The sequence below is a fragment of the Dermacentor albipictus genome, chromosome 5 (assembly GCF_038994185.2).
Source record: "Dermacentor albipictus isolate Rhodes 1998 colony chromosome 5, USDA_Dalb.pri_finalv2, whole genome shotgun sequence".
NCBI classification, from domain to species: Eukaryota; Metazoa; Arthropoda; class Arachnida; order Ixodida; family Ixodidae; genus Dermacentor; species Dermacentor albipictus.
In genome coordinates, this window is record NC_091825.1 from 156,663,182 (window position 1) to 156,688,441 (window position 25,260).

General features: G+C 44.2%; 1 protein-coding gene across 3 annotated transcripts in view; it reads left to right on the forward strand.

Annotated features, from left to right (window-relative positions):
• The window catches only part of LOC135902304 (cell adhesion molecule Dscam1-like), a 51,655-nt gene extending 36,631 nt beyond the window's left edge, over nucleotides 1–15,024 (forward strand). For all 3 annotated transcript variants that reach the window (XM_070539212.1, XM_070539211.1, XM_065432272.1), the window contains 5 exons: nucleotides 192–284; nucleotides 4,354–4,539; nucleotides 5,339–5,485; nucleotides 6,339–6,493; nucleotides 9,703–15,024. In XM_070539212.1, coding sequence (XP_070395313.1) covers nucleotides 192–284; nucleotides 4,354–4,539; nucleotides 5,339–5,485; nucleotides 6,339–6,493; nucleotides 9,703–9,840 — 719 coding nt within the window. In that variant the 3' untranslated portion in view covers nucleotides 9,841–15,024. The remainder of the gene's footprint in view (nucleotides 1–191; nucleotides 285–4,353; nucleotides 4,540–5,338; nucleotides 5,486–6,338; nucleotides 6,494–9,702) is intronic.
• The last annotated feature ends 10,236 nt before the right edge of the window (nucleotides 15,025–25,260 follow it).

The window sequence follows — 25,260 nt, forward strand, 5'->3', positions numbered from 1 at the left end:
GGCAGGCAGGCTTTGTTCTTCCGCAGGCAGTTTCCAGCCTGCATCTAAGGCTTTCAGTTGTACTTCCTCTGATATAATATCGGTAAACTACGTTAACTAAGTAGTTCATTCAAGACGATCTCTCTAACAATATCTATGTACGACAAAAGCCTAACATATATTTTTTTTTCGATTGCACCATATTTCCCCAGACCTCCCAGTGGCACCTGTCTTCAGCGTCAGCAGTGTCACATGCTGCTCTGCAACATTTACCATAAAGGAGAGGAAACGAAGGAGCTTAACACGTAAGCCGCTCGTTTTCTTTATGGTGCTTCAATTACAAGAAAATTAATAATTATGAAGTATTCCGTAAAGTAATTCTGCTTATTGTCCGCTTTTCTTTATATATGACTGAAGAAAGGTATAGAGTCATAATGAGAATTGCATTGCATGGTGTTATTGTTGCATGCTTTGAACGCAAGTTTTCTAAGTTTTGATTAGGATAGCACGGCTACTCATGAATACATCAATTGTAGGAACTGCGGCATTGCTAACTGGCAGATTAGCGAAACAAACAAAATGTGATAGGTAACGTACCTCGGCACCACGTGCACGTATCCAGCAGCTGCAGGAATAAAAAAGTAACACTTAGAACGTATATCCTAGTCATCAGCCCTTTCCGTAAGATCAAAAGTAATTTTCCAATGGCGACCTACACAAGACTCCCGAATGCATTTCCTGATTAACAGAAGCTTCCAGCAGCTTTCTCGGGCTAATCCCAGTCGTACCGCGTGGACACAACGTAGCACCAAGCACGCTTTAGTCCGGTGTTTAAGCGAGCACTAGCTAGCCTCGAATGCTGTTCAAACACAAACAAGACGGAGAATTGGTCTTGTTAGACAAATGCTAAACCAGCGTTTACAAATTTTGTTGCAGATTTGAAAAGAAAGCTCGAAATTATGCCGGCAGATCGGAGTAAATTTTTATGGGAATATTGAAGTCTCACAAAAGCTGAATACCAAGAAAGCCCAAAGGGGCGTAACAATTTTACAAGTCTACACAATCCCGACGAAAATATAAACGCCATTCTGTAGCATTCGTTTATTGACGTTTAAAGTGTACCGAGTGGACGTGTTAGTTCATGGAAGACGCGAATTTGTTACATATAGGGTGACAGTTTTCTGGAATTCCTATTCAAGAAGGTGCGCTATTTAGAGTCAGGTATGTCATACATATATAATATATATATATATATATATATATATATATATATATATATATATATATATATATATATATATATATATATATATATATATATATATATATATGAGCTTCCTCTCGAAGTCTATGAAATAACTTGCGTCATCATGTCACAGCTTACACATATATGAATCGCTGATGATGGCTCACGTCTACCAAATATTTTCGCTTGGCCCTGTACCAAACATTGCCCCTTCTCGCGAAGCAATCATTTTTTTTCAACCACTCGCATCTCGTATTTCTTTCTTTTACCTAGCCTTGTGCATACGTTGCTTTATGACGTTGTCGTTCTTTGGTGCAACGTCGTACGATATGTATTCTTTTTAAGAGTAGGAACGCTAAATTCCTTGGTTTCCACCATCTTCGCCAAAATCTGTAACAGAACTTATGTCAGCCATTTTCACCCCCATGCGCTTGAACCGCCATACTAATTTGACTTGGCGCACTGAAATTGCCCAGGCAAGTATGTTGAGCTTGAAATTGGAGCGCTGTGCTTTGTTCCGCGCCTTCTCTTTTCAGCCAAAAATTATCGGCCCCTCGTTTCTTTTATATCGATTTATTTCGTTGTTACCGCAAGCTGCGTGCAGTGGTGAACTTCATTCCAACTCTCATAACGCGCATTCACATCAGGCCACTCTCATACGAGGACACGACGAACACAACGCAATTATTCGCAGAGTGTCCTAAAGTAAGTTGCTGGGAAAATAGCTCAAACGGCATTGAACCATGCATGCGAAGCTACGAGGTTTAGGACAAACACGGCACTATATCTTTGTCCACCCGAAGCTTTGTTCCGTCCTTTGCCGTCGTACGTATCGATGATTTGCATATCACTGTCGGAAATTATGTTCTGTTCTGTTATGCACGGCTTGCTTTGGAGATATTGAGCTAGAGAGTCTCGGCTGCTCAATTTCTCAATGTTATAAAGCAACGAATAAATATATATCAATGATAAAATAAATACAAATAAAATCCTCCGCATATGTATAACAATCTGAGCAACTGATATATCGAAAACAGTGGAGCTGTATGAGCGAGTTCTCACACCATTCGGAAGTACTATGGTTCTGTTTGCTGGCTCTTCTTATTGACGATTCATCGCCGACGTGATCATAGTGCCGCTTCCCACGTCCGATGCGCTGCTGGCTGCTCTTTCATTGGCATTTGATATCCGCCGTTCACCGCCTCACGCGAAACTCCCCCCGACAGCTGCAAAATGGCAATGAAATTGATAAAGGCCACGCCGCAAGGAGAGTTCGCACTTGACGTCTATTCGTTCCGCGACAGATGTGCTTTGCAGCCCGTTCTTTGGTGCTTTCCGGACGTGCTCCTATCCACGCACTGACTTTCATCTATCGTCAGAGACAGATACCTACATGAGTTCAGTAACCCCAAACGTATCCTTGACGCGAAAATTAAACGTCAGTTCTGCAGGGTCGCATTGAATTATTCGAGCCATAACTTCATCTCCCCTGCCATCATTCACTTATTACGTACAGAAACCCACAAATAATGAAAAAGGTACAAGGCGCGTTGTATAGTATAACATTCTGCCTCTCAAGAACTTAAAGATCGTTACTAAACAGCACTCGTATTCAGGCAATGGCGACAAGTTCAAAATGTTACCGCTAAAGATTGACGGCTTCACCCGAACAAAGCATATGCTAATACTAAAAAGAAAATGCGAGATTGTTATGCATTTATACAGGGTGTCCCACGTAACTTGAGCCAAACTTTAAAGATATGCAGATGCTACGTAGCTGGACCAAACCCAAGTAATGTTGTTGGCCGTCTCTTGTAGATACTCAGATTATTATTTTTGCATACCTCTTAATTAGATAATCATTCCCAATTATTTGATCAGCTTAATTATTATAATTAGACGAAAAATGTCAGTGAGAAAATTGCAGAGCAACATGAAAAACTTACGATACAGCTTTCTGTTGCTCAATACGTGCTACTCTCCAACAAAATTGCACCCTTTGGTTCCGTATCTGGCAACACAATAATCGTCATCTGTCTTTTGTCCGCATTTCGTTTCTTTAAGGCTGCGAGCCCGGTACTTCCAAGTCACGAACGGAACGCGCGTCATCAGCATAACAGACCATTCTCGACAGGAAGGTAGTGAGCACTGCGTCTTCAAGAAAGGAAACGCAAGCAAGACAGATGACGATTGTCATTGTGTGCCAAGATACGACCCATAGGGTGTACATTTGTTTAAGACTATACACAAAAGTGTTTTCCGAGCGTGAAAGAAGCCCGCGAATACACGCAAAGTGCCTCGAGCGGTATTCGCGCGGCAATTTTGCGAGTATTCGCGGGCTTCTTTCACGCTCGGAAAACACTTTTATGTAGCACGAGCAACAGAAAGCTGTATCGGGAGTTTTTCATGTTGCTCTACAATTTGCTCCATTAATACTTTTCATCGAATTTCATTGTTTAGGAAGTTGATTAATTAAGACTAATTCTTTAATTAGGTGGTATTCAAAAGTAATCTGAGTATCTCCAAGCGACGGCAAACAACATTACCTTTGTTCTGTCCAGCTACGTGGCATTTGCATATATTTAAAGTTTGGCTCAAGTTACGTGGGAGACCCTGTATAATACCTCATTAGCGCAAGCAGGGTAGGCAACTCTTTATCGCCGCACTGTTTCGAAGGGAGATGCCAGTAGGTATCATTATCGTCATCATTATCACCGTCGTCGTCGTCGTATTTCATCACGACAGTATTGACCCCATAAGCCTAGGGTTTAGTATAAGCCATCCTGCCTAAAAGCGTGAAGTTATTTTCTACAGTAGTGTCCAGCCTTTCGGCCTGCTTGAGCCCCGCTTTAGTCTAGAAAACGAGAATTCACGCTCCTTTGATTTCAGATGAGTTGTTTTCTTACGGCTTTGTGAAACGAAACAAGCACTTCTAGACGTTTTGAGACCGTTCTTTTGAACGTGTGTGCGCGTGCGTGCATTAGCTCCTTTCCTTCCTTTTTTGTCCGCTTTCTCCCTCTGCCCTGTGCACCGGGCTCAGCCTGGTTGACCTTCCCCTCTCATCACTTTTTCTGTCTCGCCCCTCTCTGCGCCACTAAGTTGCACGTGTGGTCCCTTTCAATGCGCAGAGTACGTGCTGGACTATCGGGAACGGGGCGGCTACTGGCGCTCCGTCTACTTTCCGGCGCATGCGCACACGCTCTCGCTGGACAGCCTGAGCAGAACGACGCCGTACGAGGTGGTCCTGTCGGCATACAACATGTACGGCCGCGGCGATCCATCAGATCCGGTGCTTTTCGAGACCACTGGAGAGCGTGAGTTTCAGCTTTACTAGAATAGGGCCGCTACACGTTGCCTTCAAAGATATTCATAGGCTCAGAACCCAGCTAGTCGAACGATAACAACTGGCGTTTTCGCTGGCTGCCTGAAAAAACATCCAAGACAACGCTTTCTCAATTATATTCCCTTAACACAAGAAACAGTTCCAGTGAGCGATAACTGGTTATTAGCCCTGAAAAAAATGAGGAAATGTCGCCTTTGTAATGAATTCCGTGCCAACTCGCGTAATTTAACATTATCTGAGCTAAATTCGAATTTGCTTTAAATAGCAAGAAAACAACACCTAAGTGCAGTTCATCGAGCTTGATGTACACTATAAAAATATTAAGTGCACCGACAACGTCTTCGAAAGCCGGACGATGTCAGTGTGTTCCAGCCTAGACAGTTATGCTTTAAGCAGAGAAAAAACACGATACATTTCACACATAATTGAGATGCGAATATCTCCACCTTTCGCCACAGTGGAATTGGGTCTACATAATGTGCACGCAGCAGTCATAAGAAACTCACTCCATAATGGTTACATTGGAGGATTTATTGAGCAAACAAAAGAGATAAGTTCATTGATTTGCCAAAAAGTGAGATAAAGCTAAAGCACCACAAGTATCCGACTGCATCCTTTAGTAGAATTCAATGGATACTTCCGGAGAAATATATTTATGCTAACTTCGAACTAAATTAACCTGTTCTTGCTGCATAACGCGTCTTTTCGAAAAACAAAGATTCCTATTTTTCTAACGAATGGTGACAATTTCTTCATTGGCACTACCGCAGAGCCCTTGCCGCAGAGGACGGATGAAGGCACCAGATACCTTCTGAACTCTCGAATCATAGGCCCTGTGATCGCATCCCTCTTAATAATCTTCACCTCAATAGCTGTGGCTTGGATCTTCTACAAGAAAATCACGTCCCCAGAAAAAGGTACGACACGTTCAAACTGTAGACAGAAAAGTAAATAACCAGCACTACAGGTCGCTAGGGCTGGCTATTTATCTATTTGCCTTTCAGTGAAGTGAATTCCAGCACTGATATTAGTCTAGCGAAGCAATAGCAGCCTGCAAACGCGAATACAGACAAAGGAGACAGAGAAAAGGCACGTGCGTTCCTTCGCTACCCGCGGTCTTTGCTTGCGCTGTTCCCTTCTTAATATACTTTACCAACAAGCCGAAATGTTAGCGTTTACCTTACTATTTTGCCCGTCAGCTCATCTACTGACCCGCTCATCACATGTGATTCAGCTCGTATTAATTTTATATTCAGCTATATTCCCAACCACAAGTGTTTTAAAGCGACAACACTACACGGACCATTCAAGAGCGCTCGGAGCTGTACGTTATGACAGAAAACGGACGGAAAAGATTGGGAAGTGCGTGGAGGCTAAGAGGAAGAAAATAATAAGCCAAAGGGTGAGGCGGAGTAACATGGCGATAACATTGGATTACGTCACGGCGGCGCCGCATTACACCGGGCCACGCCGATTGCATCATCGGCGTCGCTCACTGTGTCACGCCGGGCGCGTTGCCCCAGTGCATCGCCCTCTCCGCTCGATGTGTACATGTGAGCGTGGGCTTCTGTATAATGCTCGCTCCATGACTCCCATGCGCGCTTAGTTTTGCGGATAAGGGTGTATGCTAGCGCTTCAGGACTTAGCGACAGCGCTGGTGAAGGACTCTAAGCGTTTGTGTGCTGGCGTTCGTCATTTTGGAATCCGCAAGTGCACGTCTTCTGCTCTGGGAGGAGAAAATGTGACCGTAGTCGTCGCCACCGTTTCCAGAGCACCCAATCATCTACCAGAGTGCGACCCTTCCCAAGCACATGTGGCCGGATCAGGAGTACGCGACCATCGCCAGGACCACCATTCGAAGGAGGGTGGAAGAGGCCTACGACGTCCCTTGGGACATGGAGGACGTCGTCGAATGCCCTCCTAAGGTTAATCTCGCACTTCGATTCTCTAGTTACAATCCTGTTCGGAGCTTTTGGTGTGTCATACGTTTTTGCTTTCAAATATCCAATGCTCTACACCTAAGAAACGACTCATGCTCCCTGGAAGAGGTCGCAGCTCGGGCTTTCTCATGATTTGTATGTAGTGCGGATACTTAGTTTCCCAAGTATAAAAGACAAGCCGATATAAATAAAATTCATGACATATTCACTACACTTCATCGTCATATGCTGTATAAACGTCCTTTAGAACACTGCTGCGGGCAAATTACTTCGGTGAAGGCTTTGGAGAAATTACTCAAGGACAAAAAACATGTATGAAAATTGTGACATTTTTTCTGTTATTCCACCTTATTTCCTATAAGAAAAGCGTTGTTTGTCTGATGCTTAAAGACCCGAGACAAAGCCTAACGTGCGAAAAACGTAATAGTAAGCCCACGAAGATTGAAGCAAATAATGTTGGGAGCGATATCGAAAGCATACCCTTTTTTTTAGATTATACAAAATATAAAATCGCCTGTGGCAGGTAGTGTAATTGCAGTCCTTGAGCTGGGTTACTCTAAGCGGCAGGCGTTACTTGCAGGAGAAATCGAAATGAATAATCATATAATTACAGATAATTTGCTAATTATGCATTAAGGTAAATAAAGTAGTTAATTACTTCGGCACATATTGCAATTTACGAGTCGTAGCCGGTGAGATTGCAAGGCATATCCACTTAAAATGAATAATGAGGATGGTACCGATTTAGAGATATGCGCCATAAAGCTTGACGGAAAAAAAATAAACGTCGTTTTATGCAGTGAAAGACAGAAGTAACTGAGGAGCCTATTTATTTTGTCGCCAAGTTCGGGAGTTATTGCCTCGAAACTGGTGTCATCTAGAAAATCCGTTTCAAGTGCTTGCGTTTCAAGTGCCGGCTTGCGAACTCAGCGGCTACAATTCGTAAATTGCAATATGTGCCGTAGAGTAATTAATTAAATAAACAATTACAACATGTTTGTGCTTTAGTCAATCACTCATTTAGATTTCTCGTACAAGTAACACCCGTCTCTTTGACTATTCCAGATCTATGACTAGCATTATGCTATCTGCCACAGGCGACTTTTTTTAAATTGCGCATGACAAGAACACAATAAAGAAGCCGGTATAGGAGCACAAAAGAACTAAGCTAGAGGTTCAGCATTACCTCTTCATACTGGCGCGGTGCAGTTTTCTCATCTCGTGCTATGATACATTGGCTCGAGATTTCAGAGGCTAAAGAAATCACGATAAGCAAGCTTTAAGGACGGGGAAGCAATTACCAGGTGTCTCGGAGTAGTGACATTGAAAAAACACAGCAGCAAGATTGTCAATAGCTTAACTAACGTTTTTATTGGTGAACCTGTGGCCACAAAAGAAGGTGACATTCAAAGCACAACGATCGCGGCGAACACAGTCGGTGATCTGCCGGTCAAGCGCGTCGGCTTTTGTGCATGAGTAATCAAAGTTTCCAGAGTAATTGACGTTAACCGTGTGCCTTCCAGAAAGTACTACACAATTGGCGTCGCGCAAGGAGAGAGAGAGAGAGAGAAAATAATGCAGAGAAAGGCAGGGAGGTTAACCAGAGGTAGTTCCGGTTGGCTACCCTGCGCAAGGGGAAGGGTTGAGGGGGATAAAAAGAGAAACAGAATGCAAGGGGGAGATAGAAAGAAAGAGAGACAAGCACGAACAAAGCGCGTACACTACAGAGCGGTAGGGAGCGGCATTCTTAGAGTCTGTCGTGAAGCCCCGTAGACCGCAGGAACCTTAATAACGCGAGTATGGCCTTCAACGCGGATGCTCTTTCGTAGCATTGTCCTAAAACTTTTAATTCTGATAGCGGACGATTCTCCAATTGGTCCAGTACTCTGCACATCACTTGTCTCTGAGCACTGTATCGCGGGCAGACACAGATAATATGTGCGAGCGTCTCGTCGATGTTGCATGTGTCGCACATGGGGCTGTTCGCCATTTTTATGAGGAAAGCATATGAGTTTGTAAAGGCAACGCCTAGCCACAGACGGTAGAGCATGGTCTGTTCCCGTCGTGGTAACCCATGCGGGAGGTGCATCCGTGTGTCCGGAGACAACGACCGCAAACGACACATGGTGAAAACATTTGAGTCCCACAGAGGCAAAGTACAATCACAGGGCATCAATCGCAGCCCAGCTGCAGCGTCTGCTCGTGAAAGCGGAATCAAGACATGTTGACCACTTTCATGTGCAGATCGGGCGGCTTCATCGGCGTGGGCATTTCCGCTGATGTTACAATGTCCCGGAAGCCACTGAAAGATTATGTTCTGTCCCTTGTCATGGCTTTGATGATATATGTGCCGAATTTCTGAGGCCAGTTGTTCATTGGGTCCGTGGCGCATTAGGCTTCGTATGCACTGAAGGGCTGCCTTGGAAGTCGCTAAAGACTGTCCATTGTTGCGGTGGCTCCTACTTAATGAAATCAAGTGCAGCACGGAGTGCCGCGTGTTCTGTACCCGTCGATATGGTGACACATGAAGTTCTTAATTTGATTTCCTTAGATATTTCCGCGATGATGACTGCACCAGCAGAGCTGTTGAGTTTTGCTGAACCATCTGTGTAGACATGTTACCGGAATCTGTGCACGTTGTGCATGTGCCCCAAAGTTGCTTGTTTCAAAGTTTGCAATGGCGCTCCAGCTTTGTTTCTGATGCCTGGAATTGTCAGCTGCACTTGCGGCCGGTGCAGACACTACAATGGGTCTGATAATCGTGCGACAGGCGTAAATTGTGATGGCAAGTATGACTGATGCCTTACAATAGTTTTGGGAAAAGTTGAAAGTGGCCTTTTTGCTGGCAAGCAAGCAAGATGGTGGGAGGAAATCCGAGCCAGGTGTCGGATGTGTGCTCTCAGGACATCTGTATCAATGTAGACTGTCAAAAGAGCGTCTCTGGCTATGGCCAGAGACGCTCTGGCATCGCGCATACAATCAGATTACACAAGTTTAGCTGACAACAGACAACGGATAGAACCATCGAAAACATTCCAGTAAGTCCTAGTCATGCAGGCGCGTCTTGCGCTAAGCGGTAACTTTAAGGTGTGTGATGGGGTGAAATGCAGTTCCCGAGAAAATGATAAACAAGTACACCTGTCAATATCATGATGTCTAAACGTTCATTCCCTTGCACCTCAAACGCATTGCAGGTTGTGGAGGACTGCTACACGCTGCTCAAGAAGAAAGTGCCAGGCGAGCTGCAGAGAGTTCCTGCGGGCCATTTCCTGCTCGATGGTCCGTCCTGTTCTATGCCAGACGAGCCGCCCGTTGAAGAACCGGAAAAATGAACTTGCGTCTTTTCGTAATTTCGTGCTTGCCTATATCATCGCGAACAAATCACCCTCATTTGATTTTCTACGGATCACTCTTCTTACCATAGACGCAGTATCAGTCACATCTGGCTGAAGCATTGACTGATAAAAACTGCATAAGTGAAAGATTAGTAATAGAGAATTATCCATGATAATTAACTACGTATATTGTGAAGTATGGACAGCGCCTCGTGATGCATTATATAGTTTTTGTGAAAGCAGGAGTGAATTTGACGTTAGCTTTTGGATGCATGATTGGAATGAATTCTAGTTTGAAGACTTTCCGCGTAGGTTCAGCGTTATGGTGGCACTTGAGTTTTGTGGTAGTGTTCTCCTTTTAACAATAAAAAGCAGGAAATGTAGCTATATAAACAAGGTAAGGAAGCAGAACACGCTCACCGCTCAAAGGAGCGGTACCATTATGTAAAACTGGCGATTACGGCATTAAAGTACAAGTTAATACGTCATATGCATATGTGTTCGCAACACTTTGGTGGTAAAAAATAACCACGAAACTTGGTTCTGATTACAATTTTGACACACTTGCTTATGTAGTAGACATGATGAGCACAGTTGACTGCGACAAGCGGTAGCATCATAAGTGGCCGGCAAGGCAGTAGTGCTAAACCTTAAAATACAGCCTGGTTAAGTGTAATGACCTGTTAAATCATGTGCTACGGCAGCGGCTCTAAAGCATGCTTGTCAAGGTATAAAACGCGGCGAACGGATCAGGGCAGATTCCGTTCAGTAACCACTGCTATCAGTGCTGACGTCATTAAGCGTTCGATAACAGGACTCGTTACTACTCATGCAAACAGGGTTACGAAATTCAAGTGGTGCACACCACTGGGTACGCACTTGTACGATCGAAAATCCCTGTTCCAGACAGATGTGACTGGGCTTGCAAACATCCATCACGTTTTACTATGAGCGAAGGCTGGGGACGTGCAAGGAATACCTTTGAACGCTGCCGTGTAGTCAGTATTCTCGGGAATGTAGTGTTCGTCAATGTCTCAGAAAACACTGATATTTCAGAAGCGTATGTATATTATAGTGTTTGGTCGAGTGTTCCAGTCCTTGAAGATTCCTTCAAACTCGGTGCTTTTAGCACTTCGTCAAAAAATTTGCGATGAAGCGCAGCCGACGTATGACGTTTGTCTGGTGCATTAATTTGGAGAACTACGTGAAGGTCGTGCTTCATTGTTGAGTGGCTCTTTTCCTTGTGGCTTTCTTGCTTCCTGAACACGCCCGTCCCTTAAGTCCCTCGTGAAACTGAATTTAACTTTGTTGCGCACATAAAAAACAGAGGTCAATGCTAGCCACCTGCATTGCAGTTAATAAGATGCAAAAACTCATGCGCACCATTTAAGGACACTGAGAACGCAATTACAATTTGTGCGATCTGAGGTGAGACGCTTATGCAACTAAACCTTTGCCGAACACGAAAAATGCAAAAATATTCAGGGCTTCCGCAGAATAAATGTTACTGTCTCATCTTTCAGGCTGCTATATCAGAACGGACCTGAATTTTTTCGTAGCTTTGCACGAAGCAACGGATTTTGTAATGCTTTTTTCAGAACGTAGATTTAGCCTTTTATACGATGCGCAAACTGATCACACATTCAACTTATCTTTAGGCATTGAGCAAGATAGTTTCTACAGTGACCTCCGTACTTCAATAATGTTTTGTAAACATATGAAAAGAAGAAGGTTCCTTGGAGCTTTTGCGAATGTTTCACTTCCTTGCATTTGCAAAACATATTTTAACATACTCTCGCGTGTATTTTTTCAGGCTAATATAAAGGCAATGACCTAAACTTTGCTAACCATCTGCAGCAAACTAAGACTGCCCAAAGTCTCTTAAAACGCCGTTTTTTTTTTTTCAATACTATGAGCTCAAACTGTTAAGAGGGCGTACGCGCGTTCTGAAGCAAGTTTCATATTTCTTTTCGCCATTAATTTTCTGGCTGTGCTGTAAGCATCTGACATATATACAGGCGGTTTAATCGCAGAGAAGTCGCTTACCTTAATTATGGCACTAATGCTTCACGGTTCGAGAAAAGTTATCTTGGACACGAAATTGTTGGCGTTTCTGCGTGCTGTAAATGAGTTACATAAAGCTATTCGAGGACAAAAGGATTACATAGCCTTATATAAAACTTCAAATACTCGCAGAATGTTACTGCCGAGTGGGCAAGAAGGAACTGTGCTGAGCGCATAATAAATCGTCATCACGCATTCGTAAAATGACGCTGCGGTTATGACATCTGGAGCTTATTGAAGTCATGAGTCGTATACATCATAAATCATCAGTCAATGTCCACCCCTAGATAACAAAAGAACGCAAGGCTAGGCGAATAATGAGGCGCAAATACTTAGCGACAGTCGCGTTACAATGTTTTTTTCATCCGTTTCCTGTTTGGCACATACCTACGCTCGGCAATATCAGATAGGGCATATTAATTGATGCCGCTCTTTTGTTTCCGTTACTCCTCTGAAATACTCTTTTTTGCACATTAATACCTTTCAGTTACCACGCATACACAATTTCGAAGTGGCAAACAACGTCTTTTTTGGTGCCTTAAACACTTACTTAAGCAAGTTGTGATTGATTTAGTTTAGAATTAAGCTTTGACGAATGGCAAAGGCGAATGATCTGCCTTGCGCAAGCTTATGAATACTATCCGTGCATGCAATAAGCCGGAAGCTAATTTTACAGGCTTAATTAAAGTGGTTAGACGCAAGAACGATCGTCATTAGGACTATGTGAGAGGCTATAATTTGTGTAAATCCATTCATAAATTGAGCATACATTTGTGTACACATATAAAGAATATGCACATCACTTTATGCAAATTCAGTCATAGATGCAGGAAATCATAGCAGTCATACATTTGTGCACACACATAAAGAGTATGCACGTGTATGAACGTTGAAAACACAAGTCTGTTCCATTCAGCTTTTCATTTGATGCTCTTCGACACAAGCTCTGCAAACCCTCACAACTATATGTTGATTCTGCGCAATTCGAGCAAAGTAGTGACTTTTGAGTGTAGCGTCACTTCAAAGACCCATTTCCTGTGATATTCCGCACCAAATATTGAAACGTGGTGTGGAATTTCAAACTTGAGACATCATTAACTAGCGCCAAAAAGACACCGGACGACAGCCAGTACCACGACAGCCAGTATTCAAAACGCTAGCTAAACTGAATCCCAACAGTATGGACAATTGTCGCTACACATCGAGAAAACGAATTAAGCATTGTATTTCATCTTGACGGCATCACAGATACTTACAATAACCATTGCAGGGTGTCTACCAAGTCGACATTTCCAAATTCCCTGAGTTTTCCAGGTTTTCCCTGAATGCCCTTGCAAAATTCTCTGAGTGACACAGAACTTCGTTTTATGTTAAGACGGGCTGACGCCATGTCACCCGATGCTGTCACTCTCTGGTAAGCATGTTAAAGAGGAAGAATAAACCTTATTTGTAAGAAGGAGCAGACGGTGGAGTTGTCCGAGGAAGGAATAATAAGGATTAATGTTTATTTCATTAAAAAAGAAAACAGAAGGAAGGGGTTAGTAAAATGCACAGCGAATAAAATATCTTCGAAGAATGTGATAAGCACCATTGCAAATAGATTCGAACATATTCAAATACGAATAAAAAGACATGCATACAGAAGCAAATATTTTCTAATGTGAGCTATTTCAATGAACTGATAGTAAGCTCATCGGTGTGAGGGCAGAAGTTTCTCACAAGCGAGATTCTTTTTCAGCAGTTGGAAAGTCACCCTCAACGGTCCTGACATACTCTCAGCCCGCGCACAACGCGTCAGCGTTGCGTTTCACTGCTTTGGTTTGGATGAGAGACATCTGCATCGCGGCGTCAGACAACACTTTGAAGGAGCTTGAGCTCAAAAAACAAAGAAGCGGCGGCACACTTCCTTCCCCGTTCATTCTTCAATGCGTCGGTTTTTTCCGTTCTTGTCTTCCTTCCGCCACACGTTCGCCCTACGGACCATTTGGAACATCGCCTTGGTCAGTTGTAGAGTCAACGTCCGATTTTTCGGACTCCCTATGGGCCACGAAAGCGCCCAAAAAATCGGGCATACCAAAAAAAAAAATGAATGCACGTCTTTCACTGCCCTGAAGGGCTCAAATCACCACGGGCACGTCCGACAAAGCTGTGAATGGCTGCCAGTACACTTATTAGGCATACCGGTACTCGTACTGTGACAGGAGACGGCGGGTGCACGCGTGTATAATCAAGAATACATACCACGTCTCGTCACAATTGCCCCTTCACACTCTTGATATGCTTCACCGCAATACTTTACGTATGCTTCATTGCGTAACATTGCTATATTGAGGCGCAGCTGACTTTCGGAAATCGGCCTTATGAATCGCGTCGTGCTTTCCGAGCTTCGAAGTCAATCGCGAAGATTACAAAGGCGGAGTCGGTGCCATTGCCAGGAACGGCAAATTCTCTCACAGAAAAAACACGGCATCGAACGACAAGCTTAACAGCAAACACCGAAGCCTCTAGGCCTAAGCGTTGCCGCGGTGGTGGCTACAGTTACCAGCGGATATGCATGCGAGAGCGCCAGTTCAAGGCGGCGAAATAATCAAAATGGCGTAGGTGGTGGCTTTGATTAATGCCATTTCGGACCTGCGCCCACGGCAAGAAGTCCGGAAAATCGGACCACGAAGGGTTCATGCGTGCAAAATTGCAGGCTTTGCTATACATTGACTCTATTGGGTACATAGTGGTGCCGCGAAGCCACCCGAATTATCCGGCATCTCCCAAAAATCAGGCGTCCGGAAAATCGGTCGTTGACTGTACACTGGCAACTCCTCCAGCTGAGGACACGGCGACAAAGATGATTCGTTACGGTCCCTCTCTTTTACTCGAAGCCAGCATTAGCGCGGCTTTCGTTCCTTTCAATAAAATTACACCTAATTTTCCCTGATAGAAGCACAAATTCCCTGAGTTCTCCCTCAGTATTTCCAGGCTGTTCAAGATCCCTGAGAATTGCCGGTTTTCCCGATTGGTAGATACCCTGCATTGAACTTTATGTGACGCGAGACTCATTTGACTTTTGAAAGATGTGAAATAATTAAATATTTGTGAAATAATGTGCTGCATTTATGTGTATCTGCATGTCAATAAAGAAGGGTATGGTACCGAATGTTTGCCTGTGTACTATTTGGCATTCGACATGACAAAAACGACTCGTGCTGTTGGATTGTGGTTTTAGTTTATTTCTACGAAATAAGCGGGTGCAATCCGCATTGTAAGCAACTTCAGCAGCTGCAGAACATTGATGGTTATACGTATGCTCCAACGCCTGAACGCAATAGAGGCCACAAATAATGCAACTTTCGATGGCGAGTTCCTGCTTCTGAGACCTTAATAGCGATGCACAAACGTGGACATCAGGGGGATGAAGCCCCAGAGCCATAACATCGAAAACGTCTAATAAAATTTCGTGCAAGGCAACACACGGGAAAAAAAATGCTGTCGATCCTTGTCGGCAATGCTTTGGGCAATGTTTGCTCACTGAGGCAGAAATTTCAACATTTTTACACTTCACCTGTGTCGACCAGAGGGCTCGCACATATTTATCGACATTATCTAGCGAACAACATCATTTATTTCTGAATACAAATATAAAGACCAAAGAACACAATCCCTCGATAGAGCTAATGTCACGACAAATGTGTGATCGCAGGGCCTAATGTAACAAATATAGGTATTAAAAATCCCTTTATTTTCTTTTCGGCTGTATTCATATAAGGGCAGTCATACGAGGGGGAGGGATGGGAGTATTACCTATTGTCTTGATTTCAGCGAAATTTATAAATGATATAGCAAGACCACTGTATACTTCTGAGCTGAGCTGATTTTCCCAGCTTACGCCTTTGTTTAGGAATGAAAGAATATTAAATGAAACAAAGTAGAAAATGCACATGCTTTTTCTTCATTCTTATATCTCGCTTTATATGTCCGTGTTCTAAGGCATTATCTCCCTTTTAAAGCCACTGACCTTCCCTTTGACTTATCATAACTTGTTTTTTCCTGATTTCGTTTTTTCCTCTTTTACTCATGGCAGGTTGCTTTTCCTTTGTCACCATCCATGAGATTATTTCAGCCTCTGACTTCCCGCTTGACGTTCTTTGTCGCTGTGTTGCTCACCCTACAGGCCGCATACTTGCTGGTAAGCTTCCTAGTTCTTTTCCTCCAGTGTGAATCAATGTTTTTCCTGTACAAATACCTCAACACTCTCCCAGCCCATTCACTTTCTTCCATATTCCCTCAGTCGTTCTTTATACTCAAATTTACTGTGAGCTTTTCTCACTTCCAAACTTGTCCAGCCCCTTCACAACTTCACTTGTAGTCTTCCCGTGACCACCCAATGCGAGGCGTCCCACTGACCTTTGGTTGCCATCGAGTCCTGATTGTACCCCTGATTTCAAGCAAACAACCGTATTTCCAAATGTAAGTCCTGGAACCAATACACCTTTCCACATACGCCGGAACACCTTATACCTATTGTATCCCCATAGCGCACTGGGTTTCGTTATTGCATTTCTCTTCCCCTTTACTGTTATTGTTCTTTCTTGAGTTTCCATATATCTATTGTCTTCGTTTATCCATATACCAAGGTATTTATATTCTTTTACCTGGGAAATTTCCTGGCACTGTACTGCCACTGTCTGTTCACTGTTTCATTGAATACCATAGCACCTGATTTTTAACTCTAAATTTTAAACCTAAATTCTCGCCTTCCTGTCCACAGATTTGCAAATCACTTTTCTTCTTAGCTAGCAACATAATGTCGGCCGCATAAAACAAACCTGGAAGCTGCTCTACTACTGTACCCGTCTGTTTGTATGAGAGATTAAACCCGATAATACTTCCTTCTAGCGCATTTTCCATGCTCACCATGCACATCATAAACAGTAGTAGGGATAAAGGCCACTTCTGCCTGAGTCCCTTGTTGGCATCAAATTTCTCCTCGCTCCTCATCCTTTCCCATTCAACGCAAACAGTATTTTCTAGGTAAATCTCCCTCAAAAGCTGTAGACAATCGTCGCCTAAGCCTTCCCCTTCCAGAATATCCCACAAAATGTTGCGGTCTACGTTGTCATACGCTCCTGTAACGTCTAAAAATGCCACATATAACGGTCTGCTTTCGACTCTCGATATTTCAATACACTGAGTAGGAACAAATAAGTTATCAAACTCCTACCTATTCTGAAGCCATTCTAATGTTCTCCCGAAATGCCATTATACTCTGGCCATGCGTGCAGCTTTAATTTAATTGCCTGCATTGCCAACGTGTATATTACCGATGTAATGGTCAACGGTATCTACGAGTGAATTCTATCTTTCTACCCCTTACCTTTAGAAATTAAATTCATTCTACTTTTTCGCCAGTTCTTTCCACTGCTTTCACCAGAGCTTCCTTACCTTATGGTTCTAGTTCAGTAATCAGCCTAATGTGAACCTCATCTAGCCCTGTGGTAGTCCGCTTAGGAGTTTTCCCTTCAGCTTTCTTCCAGTTTAAATTTGTCAGCACCGCTCCTTTTACATCTGGTTCTCTTTCACGCTCTTTTTTTTCTTCAATGATAGCGCTATTCTGCAAATGACATCACGTGGTCAAGACGGGCACCACTGCGCTGCCGAGAAGCCCACAATCGGTAGTGACGCCAACACTCCGCAGGAGCAACCGACCAAGCGAAAATCACATCGGCACTGGTTTCATTCCTCTTGCTTGTTCCTCGAAGATGCTTGTCGGAAGATACATGTCCGCAAGTGTTATCTCGGTTAAATTTCGCAATCAATGTCACACGACGCACTGACAGCTCTGTATGACGAGGTGTACAAAGACGGCGTTCTTTCTTTCAATTTAAGCACGGCGCTGCAGATGTTTAAAAATGCGATGTACCCACGTAAAGTTTACTCGCATAATAAAGGCGTAACGCATGCAGTCTTAGTCGCAGGGGTCAATCCAAACAATGTAATAGTATATGCCATTCATCGCGTCATTCACCCGAATCGCATTGAGCTTCCTGAATTTACACACAAGGAATGTTCGACGCGACAACGCTGTTTGCTTAATAGGTGCATCCAAGCCTATCAGCTGTCCAGATGCGTGCTCACGTGCATGCCTAATAAGAATTATAACTAATCTTCATATCCTACACCTTGCATAGAAATGGGAAAGGCTCACAGACATTGCCGCCATGCGCATTAAATAATAAGGCACGTAAGCGTAAAATCCAGGCTTGCGATGAGGTTACAAATTGACTTTCACTTGCAAATTGATAAAACATGAAAAGAAAATGAAGAAAACGCGCTGCTGGCATTGCCGCGCGAACGCGGGTCCGACGCGTACGGGAAGTGGCTTTCCCGCATAGCCTCTGAGCCCAAGATTGCCTACCTTGGGGCAACTCTGGCTCCCTAAAGTAAGCTTACACAGTAACTCTATTCCCTAGGAACACTCGGTGCCATCTAGCGCCGTGGCCGCGAAGCCTGCGCGCGTCCTCCGAAATGCTTGGCGCGCCGGTATGTGCGAACGCTGAGAAATGCGTCATGCGGCAACCGGGCTCCTCTCTCAAACTCCTTTCTGGACACGCTGCGCCATCTAGTGACACTGCCGAGAAGTCTGTGCTTGGCCTACGAGACGAGAAGTGTGCCGCGCCGGTGCCTGCGAACACTGAAAACTGTTCGCTCGGTCGGCTGCGCACCCAGTGGCACATGCTCAGTGACCCACGTTGGCGAGAGTGTTATTGAATATCGGCACATACTGCTGTGATCGGGTGTCCGAGCGGCCATTACGTTTCCGTGGCTGGTGATGTGTCAGGCACAGGGCGATCGAGAGGTCCAGGGCGACGTCCAAAAGATGGGAAAAAGGGTTTATTTACAAATTTACGTCAAGATAGTTTACATGTACGAGAACGAGCACCACTACGAGCACGAGCACACCCCCACAACACACAAGATCGGCTTTTTAAGCAGCCTCTTCCTCTTTCTCTTGTAGGGCAAATTAAGCGTTCTTCTCGGCCAATCACAATCGTCGAACCGTTCGCAAAATCGCGCCCATGACGCATAACCGTTCGGTCGGGTCGACATTGCGATAGTGCGATGAATCTCGAGAAAAAGTCGAGACATGCTTTAATTGCCGCGTGATTGGACACCGCGCTGACGTATGCAGCTAGCTACAGCAGCAGCTATGCCACAGCTGCGGTGAACAACGCACACCGCCAGAACCTGACGAGCCACCTCACCGCACTCCTAAGTGCATTATTTGTGGAGGCGCACATGCAACAGGGAGCCAGACCTGCAAGTACCGCTTCGCGGATAAACCGGAACTCCGAGGCCGGACCACGACGCGAATTAAGACCAAGGCAACGCCAAGACAAGACGAGTGAACAAGAAACACAGTACGCCGCCCGTGACCGCTACAGCTCATTTCCACCTCCACGCGGAAGCTCGTGGTCTCGTTCCCGAGAAAGAAGTAACAGCAAGGGGCGGGGAGACACGAGGAAGCCCGCGAGACAGGTGAGCTGGGTAGCCAGGGTCTCCCAAGACAAATCCCGGGAGCAGGATAAAGGAAAATTGACTCCCCTTTAAAGGAAATTCTTCAAGCCATTCGAAACATAAGAGCCTTCACTGAATCACCGCCAAAATTCCGCACTGGTAACCCTTGCCCTAGGGCCATGGACGGCCAAATCATGGACACTACAGACAGCAGCAATGGGCTCAAACGTCCTACAACCTCTGATAGAGAACCCCAAGCCAAACAGATGCCGGAAGCCCCTTCAGATAAAGAACCCCTCCTCTAAATCTGTAATCATGCCAAAAGCCTCTGCCAAATGTATCCGTTACGTCAAAGAGCTTGAGGAGAAAGTTGAAGACATGTTTCTCACTTTTCACTCGTAAATGATGGAACGACTCGAATCCCTTCAAACACTCCGAACCCCGCTTCCAGCACAGGTATTTCAACCATAACCCCCCCCCCCCCCCCCCGGCTTAGTACTTCCACCCCCAGCCAACATGGCTCCGTGCAACCGGACAATTGAGCTATGGATGGATCTGCAGGGTATACCGAAACAAAGAAGCCAAGACTCAGATATAGCCCTTCAAGAAACTAACTCCATCGTAAAATAACCTGGCTATAAAGATTTTTCAGCCTCCGACTGATGAACTCAAAGGGCGACTCCCAGCCGCTGCAATTCGCAGAGAGAGAAATATGGTAGCAATTCAACACAACGTAGACTGAACAATAGCACCTCACACACTCACCGAAATCATTCCACAGGATAAAAAAAAATATTAGCTGTTTTGTACTCAATGTATACAGTTCGCCTAGGGACAAAAGCACTGAGCTTCCAGGTCTCCTTCAGAAGGCTGCTAGAACAGCAGGAAGAGCCCAACGTCTTATAGTCGGAAACTTTGATGCCCAACATACCGCATGGGGCTACGGAAAACGCAATACCAAAGGAACCTAAAATTGTATTGGAGCACAAAATACTGGTCTCTCTATTCTCAATGACGCGCAAATTTCCACCAGAATAGGCGACATGGTCAGTGTCGATACAATCCCAGACGTCACACTCTGCAGAAACATAGGGCGTATTCGATGTTCCAACGCAAGTGTCTCACTTGACAGCAGTCATTATGTTATCTCAACCACTTTCCAAATACGAACCAAAAAAACCTCGAAAGCACCTCCAAAATCACGGATTGGAACAAATTTGGGAGCAAACCACTCCAACCGATATATACAACCTGGGACATTGGATCTCCGATCTTGCCTCAGATGTAGAATGTGCCCCCTCGATAGCACTTGCATCTGAAGAGCAACACACCATGGGCAGTAAATTATTACACGTGTGGGAAGCGCACGCCAGCCTTTTCAAATGCTGGAAAACGCAGCGTTTCAATAGGACACTATGTGTGAAAATTGCTCACTTAGAAAGCGGTTATACCCTAAATTTGTGATAGCATGGCTGGACAACTGGAAACCAAGAAGTCGTGGCTCCTACTCAGGCATCTCCTAGACCCTAGTGTCACTGAATCGGCCCAAAAAAATCAATTGGCGCGACTTATACACCAGTACTCGGGTACACAGGACATACCCATTAATTAACTGCAACAGCGATCTGTAAACACCACAGATCACTGCCAGACTGCGCCGGGTTAGACAATGCGCACCTAGATAAGGACATCGAGGACGCAGAAGTGTGGAACGCGATCGGACAATTCCACACAGGCTGAACACCTGGAGCGGAGGGAGTAACTAATAAGCTTCTCCGAAATTTGAACCCTAAATGGATTATCGCACTAACGAATTTCGTCAACCATCAGTGGCAGCCAGGCACCCTCCACAAAACTGGAGATATGCCAAAAATACGTTCATCCCTAAGCCTGGAAAAAAGCTGGCGCTAGAAAATTTGAGATCCATCTCTATAACCTCTTGTCTCGGTAAGCTAATGAAGCAGAGCATACTATCCTTAACAGGCTTCAAAATTACGCTGATGACAAGGCACTCTTCCTAGACCCAATGATTGGTTTCAGGACAAACTTATCAACCCAGAATGTCATGATCCGTCATAAACGGGACATCATCGACAGATAAAAGCAAATATACCAGAACTGTTCTGGGGCTCGACTTAAATAAGGCTTTCGACAACGTTTCACACAGAATAATCCTCGGAAATATAGGTAATATTAACCTAGGCATCAAAACTTATAATTACATCCCATCACTTCTACTCAAACGCACAGCCGTCATAACAATAAGAAAAATAACATCCGCCCCGATAACGTCAGGCACACAAGGCACTCCACAAGGCTCGGTCCTTCTCCGTTTCTCTTCAATATAGCGCTCCTCCGTCTTCCAGGTATACATGCCGAAATTCCGAATTTGAATCACACCCTCTACATTCATGATATCACCCTCTGGACCAATAAAGGCATTGAGTGGGATCTTCGAGGCAACTTTCCGATTGGCGACGTATCCGCACAACCTATCACAGTTAATGTTAGCGGCCAACCGATACCAGATATTTATTTATTTATTTATTTATTTATTTATTTATTTATTTATTTATTTATTTATACTGCCAATCCCTTTCCGAGACCATAGCAGTTGGGCGCACAGATTGTACATGCAGGTATAATAATACATCAGCAACACACGGCAAAGCTCAAACAGGAATTCAATGCAGTGACAGTCATCAAAGAGATATAAGAGCTAAAGATATACGCAATAAGTTTCTTGAATGGTAATTAGGAATGAATACCGAGCTGAAATTCTATGAGCATGCACACTTGTAACGCTTATAACTTATACACACTTATAATAGAAATAATATGAAAAGCACACATTTTTAACCTCAGACAACACAACGTAAACAGAAAAAGATAACAGAAAGTATGCATGAAATGAAGTGGTACACAGGCAAAACAGCAAACCTGAAAACACTCTGTTGTGAGCACTCGGCCTCTAATATCCTTCCAATGATGGCGAAATGCCTTTGGGGCTGAGGGCGTTACTGCATTAACAGATATTTTTTATTTTTGAAGCAAAGTCCGATAATGGATTCGCATTAGTAACCGAGGGATCTAAACAATTCCATTCCCGGACAGCAAGTGGGAAAAAAGAGTGCTGAAAGTGTCATCATGGTAAGAGTACTCTTTCAGTGTGTGTGATTAATTGACGGGTTACCCGGGATACTGGTGGGCGGATGTACAATGATGTGTCAATTTTATAATAGTTGTGAAGTATCTGAAAAAGAAAGTTCAGGCGCGCTTGTTTTGCTCTAATCACCAGTGTTTGGGGGCAAGAACTTGTAAACATATTTGTGGGAGAATCAGTGCGTTAATACATGTATTTGTTGCGGATGAATCTTGCCGCCTTCCTCTGTACATTCTCCAGTTTTTTAATGTTAGTGACTGTATACGGCAACCGTACTGTGTTAGCGTATTCTAATACCAGTCTAACATAGGTAGTATTCCACCTGAGGTTTGAAGCAATCGTGACACCTAAATATTTTTGTTAATTCACCGGACTTTTGAAGCCTAGTGCCTTTAATGCTGTAATCATATTTGATAGCCTTTATCTTTCGCGTTATCGTCATATATAGTGATTTTTGGGGGTTAATCGACGTATGTCAAGTGTCGCATCAGTTGGAGAGACGCTTTAACGAATCAGTTGGTGTAAGGTGATCTGAATGACTGATAATTTCTTTGTAAATAGTGCAGTCGTCGACGAAGAGCTTAATGTTGCAACTGATATTGCTTGTGATATCAAAAAATTATGAAATAACAAAGGCCCCAGAACGGTGCCTTGTGGTACTCCGGACGTGACAGGCAGGGTTTCTGATGGCATTTGCTCAAACAAAACATATTGGGAAAGGTCAGTTAAAAAGGTGACTTTTTAACTGACCTGAAAGGTAACTCCAAGGCAGCATTGCTGAATCAAGCGAGCGAGATTACTTTATTTGGAATCCGGCGATTGGGAGGCCCGGGGCTGGGGCCGCTTACATGGCCACTGGGAGCTGCTGCTCCCGTACGGCCTCCATGGCTCTCTAGACGGCCAAAAGTTGGTCTTGGAGTTCTGAGCTGAGCAGTGCGGCCGACCACCGCGCCCGTAGATTTTCCGGGGAGACTGCCATGTCATCTTGATATAGTTTAGACCCCTACATTCAATTCAATTCAGCTTTGTTCAACATCTGCCACATGTTTGGAGCACGGACAAAAAGCCTGAAAAGGCTTGACTGGGTCCGTGCACCATAGCATGGCATACAGTGGCATCAATTCCATACAAAAAGCAGAGGAGAAAATCAACTTGCAGGAAATGCAGAAACTACAGAAAATACAAAAACAATGCAAACAACAGGCAAATATGTGCATAAAGAAAAAGCCATGACTATGCAGAAACATCGTGGGAACTTCACTGGTTCAGAAACGAAGAAAAAAAAGTACAGAAAATACAAGTAGTGTTTCAACAAAAAATAGAACAATTGAGAGTTATACATATATGTTCCGCAGCTGATTGAAAGAGATAAATTCTATATCCGTGCCATTTTTGGCCAACTCATTTAACAAAGTCGGTGATGTGTACTTTAACATTTGATTACCGTAGGTCGTGCGGCATCTATCAACTTTTCACGTTTCGGGAGAGCATGTGTTGTATGCAGGGGAATTTTTTTGCAACTTCACCAGTGATTTCAGCAGGTTATTTTCTTTGTTTGTTTCCAGTTTATGTTGTCTAAGTAGTCTGAAATTGTATAAAGATTGTACGTTTACAAGCTTAAGCTTGTAAACACGTGTGTTGATAGTTGAAAGCAGTGTTGAAAGCAACCTGTATTGAAAGCTGCGCCCTCGAACAGGCTCCCTCTGAGTTATCCAGAACGAAATAAAGGAAATAAAGGAAAACATCGTGATCGAGCTGGCGCCTTTTCTGCCGCGCCCCGGCTGAAGTAACACGTCGCGATTAGTGCTAGTTGGAAAGAAGCTGTGACAGCTGTTCTCTTAGCGTAGATAAAGGGCATGACTGTTTGTTTTTTATTTTGGCCGCAAAACCTAACCCCGCAAAAGCGAATTGGCGTCAGTGCAAATGTTTAAAGGTGCGTGTTGTTTCGTCCCAGTCGCCATGTGTTTTTTTTAAAGAGCACAAGGCGAACATGATCCTTGCCTTGGGATCTGCAAATGGCAACAAGAGGAAGGCTGCAAACATATTAGTCATGGAAGTGTGGCGTTGGACCAAACGCATCAACTATCATCATAAATTGTGAAAACCTGAGACAAACTGGCAGCTTCAAGAAACAGCGGCGGAGGACTCCATCTTTGAGTCCTAGCTTACGCACATATGTGCGAGCATTTATGGCCTCAAATCCTCATGATAGCGTGCGGGGCGTGGCCGCCCAGGTACCAGTTTTCAGGTTATCCGTTTGGAGGATTCTAAATGACTGCCTTTCACCCGTACCATCTTAACCAGCACCAATGCATAGAAGATAGGGACCGGTAGAACCATCTAGATTTCTCGAATTGGGTCCTCACAAAAGCCGATGAGTCACCGGACTTTTTGAGCAACATCATGTGCACAGATGAAGCCAATTTTCACAGAAACGTCCAGGTAAGTTTGCAAAATGCACACTATTGGAGTGACTACAATGCACACTGGATAAAGCGCAAACGACACCGGTACCAGTGGTCTTTCAATGTAGGGTGCGTAATTTACGCCGGTTATATAATCGGTCCCATCTTCTTCGATCATACACTGACTGGACAACGTTAAGTAAACGAAATCCTTGAAGAAGTGGTTGGTGAGTTTCTCAGCGAAGTCACGCTGTCAGATCTTTCACTTCTGTGGTA